Below are 11,874 nucleotides of genomic sequence, written 5' to 3' on the forward strand. Positions count from 1 at the left end.
TGAACAAGAAAGCAGTGTCTCTTCTTGGTGAGATTTCTAGGGGTGTACCGTGTGGCTAAAACCAAGCCCTGCCTACAGACAAATACTCTTTCTGTTTCGGTAGTCTGCATTTTGGGACTGCCAGTGTATAAAATACAATGTTCAGAAAATTGGCTAAAATAATCAAAATTTCATTTTCATCAATTAAAATTTAGTAGTTAGAGGTTGGGACAACCACCTCTCAATAGGAAGTTACATATAAAAATGATTTTTATATATCTTCAGTTTAATAGCATCTTAATTAAAGTATTGTGATGAAATAGATCATAACAAGATATTACTATATTATCCAAGGTCTGAATACTTCATTATATCAAGATCAGCTCAGTATAGATTGCTCCTGTTTTGGTTCTTCTGAATGTGGCGATGTGATTCTGCTGTTCAGTTCAACGGTGGAGCTATAACGCTGTGTCCAAAGACATAAAATAGGAGTGTTGTGATACGTTCATGCCTGGAGGAGGCAGTAATGTGCTACCTATCCCTAATCTGGCTCTGCCACGACGGTGCGGGGTGCGGGGTTGGGTTGGCGGCGTGCTTGCTCTGTGTGCATCAACTGGAGAGCGTCGGTTACTGCAGCAGCCACTCTCCATGTCACTTCACTTCCTCGTTCCACAAACTTTCGACGTAACTGGCCCGTCTGACCGAACCGAGATATTATTCTGTTCGTTTTATCAGCGTATTCGTACCTCAGATATTTAAATTATTCACACTATACATACACGAGTTCCGTGACCACGATCCAACAGCAATCTTGGAATATGTCTGACGACCGAGGAAATGAGAAGAACGAGGAAGAACAACAACTTGTTGGTGCCGTGGGTGGGGAAGGTACGAGCGCCGTGTTAACCTGCACTGATGAAACTATGGCAGTTTTTATATTCAACTCGGATGAGAATGTTTTAAAACCAGCGCTCAAGTTTTCAGAGTTTGAAAGGCAGTTCGAAAGTTGTTGACAAATGTCAAATTTGTTTGCAAAGTTTTACAGGCCGTGAGCTTTGTTCTCTACCTGGAAACGTGTGGGCGATAAGGGTAATAAATGTGATCGTATTAGCAAGTACAAATGTTGTTAGTACAGATTGAAGATTAAAGAAGGTTATTATAAATTGGGTATTTAAAAATATATGTCAGAGATACGAACCAAAATGTCATGTGAATGAAGGGTTGTTACTTGTATATTAACCAGCTATTATTCAAGGTGATCGTCCTTTGTAAGAGTAATTTAAAAACGTTTGATACTGTAATGTAATTTTATAGTCTATTATTTTTATTTCTGTATATATTTTATAGATCATTCTTCATTACTCAGCTTAAATAAAAAATAAAAAATAAAAATAAAAAATAGACCAGCAAAGGTGCGAACCAGCAGAATGCTTGTTTTGTTTTTTGTTTTGTTTTGTTTTGTTTTGTTTTTGTGCTGGTCTTGCAGGTGTCGACAGCAACTAAAACAGAACCTGTCAAACCCACCGGGAGCAATCTAGGGTTCTGAGTCATGTTCAGGGAAACATCAACAAGTTGAAGCACCGTCCTTTTGATCACTGAATGACCAACTCGAACAACTGAGCCAGGCAGTCCAGCAAGACTAGCATGTTTGGTAGCTGGTGAAACCAGCAGGACGTCAGTTTGTCACCAGCTATCACAAACTATCAGTAGGGCAACAGCAACTTGCTTTCCGGCTGTGGCTCATTTGTATTGGGGCCCCAAGCGAAATTTCAGAGGTTGGCGACCTCTGCCATGGGTAATATCTATTTGACAGAGAAATGTAGATCAGTGAATGAGTGGTTAGCACGTCTGCCTCCCAGTACTGAGGACGCAAGATAGAGTCCAGTCTCCGGCCTTCCTGGGTGGAGTTTGCATGTTCTCCCCGTGCCTGCGTGGGTCTTCTCCGGGTACTCCGGTCTCCTCCCACATTCCAAAGACATGCATGACAGGTTAATTGGGCGCTCCAAATTGTCCCTAGGTGTGCTTTAGGGCTGGGTATTGCCGCCAACCTCACGATACGATGCGTATCAGGATACAGGGGTCACGATATGATACGTATCGCGATACATATGTATCCCAATACTTGATCTCCAAGGCGATACGTATCCCGATATATTACATTAATTTCCTTGCATTTTAGTTTAGTTTAGTTTAGTTAGTTTAGTTTATTCATTTTTTCCTTTCGGACACATTACAGTTTACATCAATCACATCACATCATTTGCAACATTGACATCCGAAAGAAGGGCTGACGGGTAGAAGCCGAAGCTTATTCGAGACCCGTCCCCATCGACCCATTACTATAACGCATCAATCATATACATTATTTAGAATAGTCATTAATTTTTATCGTTATCCATCCCATACTATCCCAGACACTGCTCGCTCAGTTCATCTTGAATGTCCGTGTGTAGATTGTGGCTAGTCCCAGTCATTTAGAACTGGTGAGTCAGTCCCCAGACGCCACCAGCAAGCCCACCCCGCCAGGCGAGCAGCCAAGGCAAGCGCAATTCTTCTCTTTCACCAGTAGGGTCTTCGCTGACCTCGGATCAGCTTTCACACATGTTGTGCTTTCCAGAAGAGTAGATCGGCTTGCATTCGGCCCATTGCTTTCAAGCAATTTCAGCACTCGATTCTGGTCAGGTAGCACCACTGGTTGCTAGCATGTTGTGGATCTGATGACTCCTGTGCGCTGCCCAGCCTCGCTCACCCAGCAGAGCGGCCCACGCCAGCTGCATTCCAGGAACCAGACCACCAACCCCCATTTTGCGTATTGACAGCAGATTCATTGGAGCCACAATACAGCCTTATCATGTAGCCTTGACTGTTAGAACAAATGTCCAAACGGAATTCGAGCCAGACAATATTTAGATTCAAACGGGAACAGCAATACATGTTATCAATGCAGGTGTATAAACAAGAGTTAGCCTAGGCAAAGTCAGCAAATAATCATATACAACTCCAGCTTTGGGTAATTAGTGATGTTGTTGTTGTTGTTGTTGTGATATTGTGAATTACTGTTGTCTCTCAAGCGCTGCCAATTCCTCAGCTCCTTTCACGATTCGTGTTTTTAGTTGACCAGAGTTATCTTTAGTTTGAATAAAAATTCGGCAGTCTTTTGTCCACGTGCTTTCGATAAGTCCATTCTTTCTCATTTGTCGAGCCTTTTTGCCGATGTCAGCATTTCGTTTGGTGAGGTTTTCGTTGATGTAGACAAGTTTCCCACGAAGCTTGTGACGGTCTCTCAGAAGAGCAACCTTTTTCTTTCTGTCAACAAACCTGATCAGAACTGCCGGTGGTCGTGTCCCTCCAGTTGGAAGCGAAAAGCACATCTGAATGTGCGCAGGATCAACAGTTAATCCCAAATCTCTGAGTTGAAGTGTCACTTGCTGTTCCACAGTCTCGTTCCCTGAATATTGGTCAGAATCTTCCGTGCTCGTGCTAGCCGCAGCTCTCAAAGGGCCACGGCGCGGCTTGATCTTGATACCGGTGACTATCACATCGTTGATACGAAGATTTTGTTCCAAATCATCCACTTTTTGTTCCAAGGCAACAATGCGTCGATCTTTTTCCTGTGTCTCTTTCTTCAATTGCTGTATTTCCTGAAGAAGTGGCTCAATGCTCTTCTTCATTTCAAGTAATTCGGCAACCATTCCACTGAGTTTTTTAAGAGAAGATTTTATCTCCTCAATCTCGTCAGCTCTTTTTCCGCCAGGCATTCTGCAACAATGTAGTTAAAAATCCCAATGCAAAAATCAACAAGTAGTTAGATTCACGAGCGAGTGCAGGAGCAAGTACAGATGCGTCCTTCCTCAACAGATGCGTCCTTGAATTGACCATTGGTTTTATAATAACAGTCATATGTATACTTAAAGGATATGTTTGTTATGTTGACTGACAAATATTTTTGTTAACAGCTCTTCTGGTTTACCACTAAGCGGCATGCCTGGTCTAAATGTGCACGCATTGCAGAGCAAGGAGCAGCTTTCACAGACACACAGGGAAAATTTATTAATAGGCATGAGGCGATGTGAGGAAAAATATCAAAGTATTAAAATTACAGCTCTAAAATGTGCTTATTTGAAATATTTGGGGAAATAAAAACAGCATTTTTTTTCATGTAACATTCTATTTTGGTTTTAAACATAATAAACGAAAATTGGTACATTAAGACACGTGCCATGTTAAGTTTATTAGTAAATAAATGTTGATATTCTTCCTCTGCTTTCATTTTTCTTAGCAAGACACAGTGTCCAATCACTGGTGAGCTATTTTTGCATTAATTGATGGCAATTAACTTCAAAGACGCTGCTGGTTTTTATTTTTTAGGCACAATGCAAGCAGCAAAGGCAAACGTTAACTGCCTATTTAAACTTAACGAGCAATATCGATTCTGATGCCTGCGTATCAATACATGTATTGTAATGAGGCCCGCAACGATATGTTGCCGTATCGATTTTTTTGAGCACACCCCTAGTGTGCTTGTGTGTGTAGATGGCCGTTTGTCTCTGTGTGCCCTGCGATTGGCTGGCGACCAGTTCAGGGTATACCCCGCCTACTGCCCAAAGCCAGCTGGGATAGGCTCCAGCACCCCCACGACCCTAGGAGCAAGCAGTTAAGAAAATGGATGGATGGATGGATGGATGGATGGATGGATGGAGATCAGCACCTACAAAAGAAACACCTATTTGATGCATTTCACAGACAGTCAATTTTTACAACGGTCAAACATGAAGAACACTGGAAAAAAAACTTTTTTTAAAGTATGAGCATTGGTTGCAGGCATCAAAAATCATGTTTTGCCAACATGAATAATGCACAAAATAAAAAAAATTCATGTTGGGGAAACAAGATGTCCAAACCAATGTCCATATATTTTTGTTCCAGAAAGCAGCTATACTCCAGCAGACTTGTTTTTGAATTAAAAACACTTTTGTGTTTTTGAGTTTCAGTTTTATAAATAAGATTTTTGGGGGAGGAAAGTGCTTGCATTCAGTGCTGCGTGGAGAAGCACAAGAAAAGCAAGTGCTTACTCGCGTTCAGCAGTAGACTCGAGGTACATTCAATGACCACGAAGACAGAAGAACATCTCAAGTATACATGGAAAAAATCTTTTATATTAGTTTTTAAAATGACCGGTAACTGATTCTAAGAATTCAGCACACTTAAAATAACTGTCATGCCCATCACTAGTAGCCATTCCTCATTTCTTTTTGTTTCATTTCTTGTACAAACACCCCACTCTTGACAAAGACAGAACTTTATCACTTGGGTGGTCAGAGTGAAACAACTCACAAAAGTGGCCATTTAATGACACATGTTGTAGCAATCCGCAGTGTGGCACCACGCCTCACGGTGGCGCCTCCTTGTTTTTGTTGTCCCTATGCAGTACTTTTTCGTTTTTGGCCATCAACGTGGTTGCGCCAAGAAGCCCTCTAGTTGTCATGGTCATCATGTAGCTCCACCCCTGGACACAGAGTTGGAGATTTATTTATTTTTCAGAGCAGTACTTGGAAAAAAAACTGCCATCGTTTCATTATTGACGGCAAAAGGTACTGCGGTACTTTTCTCGTCCGGCATAGAGTGCACCCTAGTCTCCCATTTACCTTTTGATGTCAAACCCAAATGCTCAATCCTTTTGGAGCGGAGTTGAACTGAAGTCTAATCAAGCGTCTACTATCTTTAACAGATGTCATTGATGATCCCATCCTAGAGCAAGGTGCAATTGTCCTCAGAGGGTAAGTCCTATCAAAATTACTTTTTAATGGGATTTGTTTTTCGTTTTGGTTTGATTTTAGTGATGAAATTCAGATCTTGCTATAAAATACCTATCGGTGCTAACATTGAAAAAATGCAAAGAAACAAAAGCAATTTTTTTATATCACAACAAGGTCTATAAATATCACAGCACAGTTTTCACAGTATTCAAAGGTATTATTAAAGTGCAATGTTTTTATTCAAATATTCCCTATTAATTCACATGACGTAACCAAACTCGGCACTGAACATGAAGACGCGATTTCCATTCACTGACAACAAAGGCACTTCCTCAAAGTGTCAACACGATCAATCCCAAAGTTTCTTGTGTGATGAATGAAATATAAATTAATGCTAATGATTGGCAAAAGGAATACCACTCGTGTCAATTAATTTGATGGTCGATTAGTTGTTGATTAATCGATTATTTGTGACTAAAAGCTCCCCCAAAAAAGTACAAATCTGTGGCTACTCTTGCGTAAAAGCATAAGAGAAGCTTCCAGGGAGGAGGTCCAGTGCTGGGCAATCTCGGTCCTCGAGGGCCGGAGTCCTGCAGGTTTTGCGTGTTTCCCTTCTCCAACACAGCTGATATATGATCAGCAAGCTCTGCATAAAGATCCTGATAACCATCCTGTTGATTGTGTTGGAAGAGGGAAACCTCCAAAACCTGCAGGACTTCAGCCCTCGACGCCCACCCCTCCACTAAACATTAAGCACTCGTGGGGATATTTTCATAATCAACAAAGGTTTTCTATTCACAAAACATCTAAGTGGTTGACTACAAAACAAAAAGCAAATCAAAACTTATGTAACTATTGATGTAGTAGCGTTTTAGTGGTTGACAAACTGTCTCATCATTCCTTCAACACAAGTCAAGTCAAGTCATCTTTATTTATATAGCGCTTTGAAACAGCCTTAACTGTCACAAAGCCCAAAAGAAGCCCACATCAGCTGTCTTATATGGGGAGAGATTTGTCTAAAAAATATTCACACAAATTTGTGATTTTCACGTATTTTTCAGATCCACAATTTTTTTTACGCTATTTTCACGTTTTTTTTTTTGTTTGTTTTTTCAGATCCACATATTCTTGATTTTCAGTTTTTTTTTTGTTTGTTTGTTTTCAGATCCACAAACATATTCGTGATTTTCACATCTGTTTTTTTCAGATCCACAAACATTTTCTTGATTTTCACATATGAATTTCTGATGCACAAATATATCCGCGATTTTCATGTCTTATTAAATTTCGTGTGTGCATTTTCCATCACTTTTGCTTGCAGCCGTGGGAACTAGATCAGTATTATTGCACAACTAATTTTGTCTTATTCCATTGAGAAAGCATTTTTACATACATCTTTTTGTTAATGACAGGTATGTGATTGAGCGAATAAATACAGAAGACCCCAGTCGACATGTTACTTCTGAGGATTTAGGTGGACGGTCCAGTGAACAAGAGGAGCCACAAATCAAAGAAGTTGTGGAGCAGCTCCTTAAGATTGCTGATGAGTTGAACAGGAATGCAGAGCTCCAACGGTATACTTTCAACAGATTAACTGGTTCATGCTTGATTAATGTGGTTATTTTACTAATGCACAATCTTTTTCCCTCCTCAGCCTATAGGAGGATCCTCTGTTGATATATTTTGGCGCATGCGCGATTGGTTGTGTAGCAGAAAATGATAGCGGGCTCAGTCGCGCTGTATAGATGTGACATACAACAATTAACGTAGCGTGCAAAATCGCCATTTGTGCACTTTAACAGCCGACAGACAGGGGTGTGTGTTCCAGAGGGGCATAATATATGTATTGGCGACAAAATTGAATTATTCAAAGTCCATATGAGATGTGGGATGATGATAAACGTTGGTCCGAATCACCTGTTTCCTGGCCACACAGACATATGCTTTGGGGGACATTTACTCTTATTTAATACCAAGCCCTGTGCAAAAGCTGGGTAATTATTCTTCATTGATAAGTGTTTTTGTGGTGCCGAAGGAAAGGAGGCGCAAGATGTGTATCACATTACAGTAAGTTTGTGGAAGTACGTCACCAAAACAAACCCCCCTGAACACACAACAATCACTAGCTCCATGGGGGAATTATGTCAACAAGCACCGCACCAAATTGTTTATTTATTTTGGGGAATGCAGTGACTTTAGTACAGTGTCACTTGTCCTGTGATGTGAGAATTATAATGAAATCTGGTTTCTGTTGAACAACTGAATATCAGAGCTTACACAATTCTTCTTTTCAAATCCAGTCATGTTACGTAGCATACTAGCATTGTTGTTAGGGGGAGTTGTCTTTTCTCTTACTGTACGACAGAACAACAACAACTTTTTTTAATTGTTTCTTATATAAATATTTTTTAAGTAACTTAAAGTAGTTACTTTCATAATTTAATAACTAGTATATTAATAAATTATTTTTTCAGAGAAGCAAATGTAACTACTTTTCAAGAGTAACTTGATCAACACTGTCTGCATCATCAGCAAGTGAATGAGTAGTCAACTGTAAAGCGCTTTGAGGGCCTTGGAAGGTGGAAAAGCGCTATATAAATGAAATACCATTTAATGAGTCAATTCAGATTTATTGCACACAAAAGTTGCTCAGTGTACAAATTTGCCCAAAAATATCTTTACATTAGCCTTTTTATTTGCCCATTTATGACTAAAACATCTTCTAATTAGCAGATTTAACACCTTAACTAATCAAAATGGGTACTCCTGCAAACGTCTGGCCAATAGTTTCCAGACTGGATTCGGGTTTGAATTTCTCACCCTCTGTCTGTGAATGTGATGTCATGCATGCATTGAGTATACAGTTGCTTTTTTTGGGGGGGGGGGGGTTGGCCGCAGCGATTGAAATAAAATTTCCTGCATTGAACAGCTTTAAGTTAAAGTTGAGTAAATCCATCTTTATAAAGAAACATTTCAACAAGATTAAATACAAATATGTTGTACATAAAATGTTAATTTACAACTGAACTGTAGTTAACTGTGTACCACTGGTGGTGCTCGCACCACACTTTGAGAATCACTACTTTAAGGTATTTTTAAAAAGAACAATACAAGAAGGGGAAAATGTATTTAAACCTACTTGTAGATCTTGACCTGTAGGGTACAATGTTGGAAGTGAAATAGAAGATAATCAAAGTTGTTGTTTATTAATTTCACTTCAAGTCATTACTTACTTCCATTTCTCATTTCTCAGACTAATCAACCAGGTCCAAGGGAACTGTGCTCAGGATATTTTCATGAAGGTGGCCAGGAGCATCTTTGCTGATGGCATCAACTGGGGTCGAGTTGTGGCTCTCTTCCATCTTGCATACAGACTTATATACAAGGTAACAACCCAAAATGATGTGCAACATGAACAAAGTTGGGGAATCCAGGTTCGGAAAGTTGAAACCCTGAAACAGATTGGCTTTAGTCACAGGTGCTTCTACTCAACAGACAAGTTCGTTCACCTGCCAGGTGAGTAGAAGCACCTGTGGCTAAATCCAATCTGGACCTGGATTCCTTAGCCCTGGACATGAAGTATTTCCCAGTCACATAGTGGGTGGGAAGAGTATGCATTCTCATCATATTTAAGATGTACTTTTGTATCATTCAATTTGTGATGCGAAGAAGGGTGTGTGCAGTTTCATTTTTCAGCCCCAGGTGGCAGTAGCAATTCGAAATTGAGTTTTCTGCTTTCAGAAAATGTAATTTATTTATTTTTTTTGTTTTTACATATTTTACAAACCCTGGAATTTCTTCAAAAACAGCTGATAAACATTTTATGTACTGATTATTTACTGATACAGTATTGTTTATAAAATAACTTTTTTTGTCAGACATCTGGTTAGGGAGTGCGTGATCCTATGTGGCGTGTTTGGCGCCAACGCACACCATAATTTTTGTTTGTGTGTGTGCGTGTGTATATAATGTCCACGTAGGGGTGTGAATTGCCTAGTACCTGACGATTCGATTCGTATCACGATTCACAGGTCACGATTCGATTCGATACCGATTAATCCCGATACGAATTTATAAGTCGATTGTTGCGATTTTTTTTCATTCAAATTTAGAAAATACTAATCAGTAAGCTTGTAGAGTGTAAGATTTATATGACAATGTATTATTTATTTATCTGAAATTTCAGTCTTATAGAGGTTGTAATCTGTTTCATGTTTGAACAGCATTAAAATAAAATATTAAGGCTTAATGTTCCGTTCATAAAACATTCTTCCATGCTCAAGGCGTGAATCCTAAACTGAAGTCAGACGTTTTGTTGAATATTTTTCCATTAAAAATGGAAGTTTAAAAATCGATTCACACACACACACCAAAAAAAAAAAAAAAAAAAAAAAAAAAAAAGGCAATGATGATTCAGCCGCCTATTGAATCGATTCGAGAATCGCGCGATGTAGTATCGCGATATATTGCCGAATCGATTTTTTTTAACACCCCTAGTAGCTACATAGTTTTTGTTTTATCTTAAAGGCACTGACCACAAATCATCTAGAGAACATCGGAATCATAATCAGCTGGGTTCTCCAGGTTATCAAAGAACAACTCTACTACTGGCTTGTCCAGCAGGGAGGCTGGGTGAGTTATGCATGAACATCATTAACACCTGTAGTTTTGATGAATATGTTGCTGCACTGATTTATAGATTTATCTTTTTTTCTGTCTTTCATTGTAGGAAGGGGTAATCCATGGATGGTCTCGGTGGAGGACATTCACCTTAGTAGCATCAGTGATTTTAGTGGCAACCTTTGTTTATTATCGGAGAACACGCTGACGAACAGCTGTAAGAACGACTTGCAACCAGCATTTTCAGTTGTTCATATAAAATAGTTTTGAGGCCATGAATAACTGTCAGTCATAAACCAAAGAAAGGGTTAGGCCAGGGTTAAAATCACTGAAGATAATTGTCTCTCTCAGGTCATCCTAAATAGAATTGGACATAAACTGTCCTATGGACATTTGTATATTTGTATTTGTCACAAACTGTTTTTCATTGTTTTTAGTTAGGAGTTGCTGCTGCACTTCTTTAGCCAGATAGACACAATTAGTTTCAAAAGATTACAAGTCTAATAACTGCTGAATACGTCACTAGTGTGTTGTAAATGTTTCAGTCTCTCTCGTTTTTTTGTTTTTTTTGTTTTGTTTTTGTTTTGTTTTTTTAACTAAGATGTCATTTGTAATTGCTATTGGATGGTTTCAACTGTAAGTAGGTAGGCATTGACTCTGCATTTTAATTTTTTTTTTTCATATACAAGTTGAAGTCTTTTATTTTTTTTCACCCTGCATTTTTCCTTGAAATTACTTGTTGATACTAAATGTGACTCACATGTTTCTGTCCTCCACCTTGTCCCTTAAACATTAAATTAATTATTCACTGGATTATTGTTTTTGTTAAATCAAGTAAATTACATGAAGACACCTCAGGGATTTATTATTGTTTGCTCTATAGCATAAGTCTCAAACTTTTCCATGTTGTTTGCCTGGGCATATGGCCACTTTAGTTCACATTTTAACGAACATACACAATTTTACAGGTTGTGGAAAAATGTAAAATAGATGAGAATTCCCTCCAACGATATTCATATTGTATTTGATCAAAAATGTCATTTACAATTGAATGCTCTTACAAGAGCACGGTCATTGTTTATTTGAACAAGTATGTGAACATAAAATGGGCAAAATGTACATTAAATGGGGTAAGACATTTTAGATTTCACAAGACACACTTACCAATCACCAAATGAAGTTAAACCAGCAAGATTAAGGCAGCTAACACTGTACTTCCTGTTAGCACTCTTATTTTGAAATGTGTTCTCACCACTTCTGGTGCACACTACTGAGCTGACTGACGCAAACTTGAAGAGAATAACGGCAATCGTAGGAGACTTTCCCATCATGCTTTGTTGCTGTTACTAGTAACACTTGTGATTGTGTTTTGCCTCTTTTAGGTTTGATATAATTATATTGATTCTATTCATGGATTAAAGTTTAGCTATTTTTGATATTAAATGATTGTAACTCAGTGACCCTCTTGGTAACAAAGGCAGTCAGTCAGTGCTGTAAGCGTGACTGGAGTTACAGTTGA

General features: G+C 38.9%; 1 protein-coding gene across 1 annotated transcript; it reads left to right on the top strand.

Moving 5' to 3' along the window:
• The first annotated feature begins 573 nt into the window (after positions 1-573).
• Positions 574-11,168, top strand: LOC144017588 (apoptosis regulator BAX). Its single transcript, XM_077519323.1, has 6 exons — positions 574-867; positions 5,708-5,756; positions 7,148-7,309; positions 8,989-9,121; positions 10,263-10,367; positions 10,465-11,168. Exons 1-6 carry the CDS (start codon positions 798-800, stop codon positions 10,561-10,563), a joined length of 618 nt encoding a protein of 205 aa, XP_077375449.1. The 5' UTR covers positions 574-797; the 3' UTR covers positions 10,564-11,168.
• Positions 11,169-11,874: the final 706 nt, after the last annotated feature.

The sequence above is a fragment of the Festucalex cinctus genome, chromosome 4 (genome assembly GCF_051991245.1).
Source record: "Festucalex cinctus isolate MCC-2025b chromosome 4, RoL_Fcin_1.0, whole genome shotgun sequence".
NCBI lineage: Eukaryota > Metazoa > Chordata > Actinopteri > Syngnathiformes > Syngnathidae > Festucalex > Festucalex cinctus.

Bases quoted from the DNA above. Each gene is read 5' to 3' on its own strand.
- LOC144017588 (XM_077519323.1), top strand. From the start codon at position 798: ATGTCTGACGACCGAGGAAATGAGAAGAACGAGGAAGAACAACAACTT. The intron at 868-5,707 runs GTACGAGCGCCG...TATCTTTAACAG, and splicing joins TGGTGCCGTGGGTGGGGAAG to ATGTCATTGATGATCCCATC. The intron at 5,757-7,147 runs GTAAGTCCTATC...TGTTAATGACAG, and splicing joins GGTGCAATTGTCCTCAGAGG to GTATGTGATTGAGCGAATAA.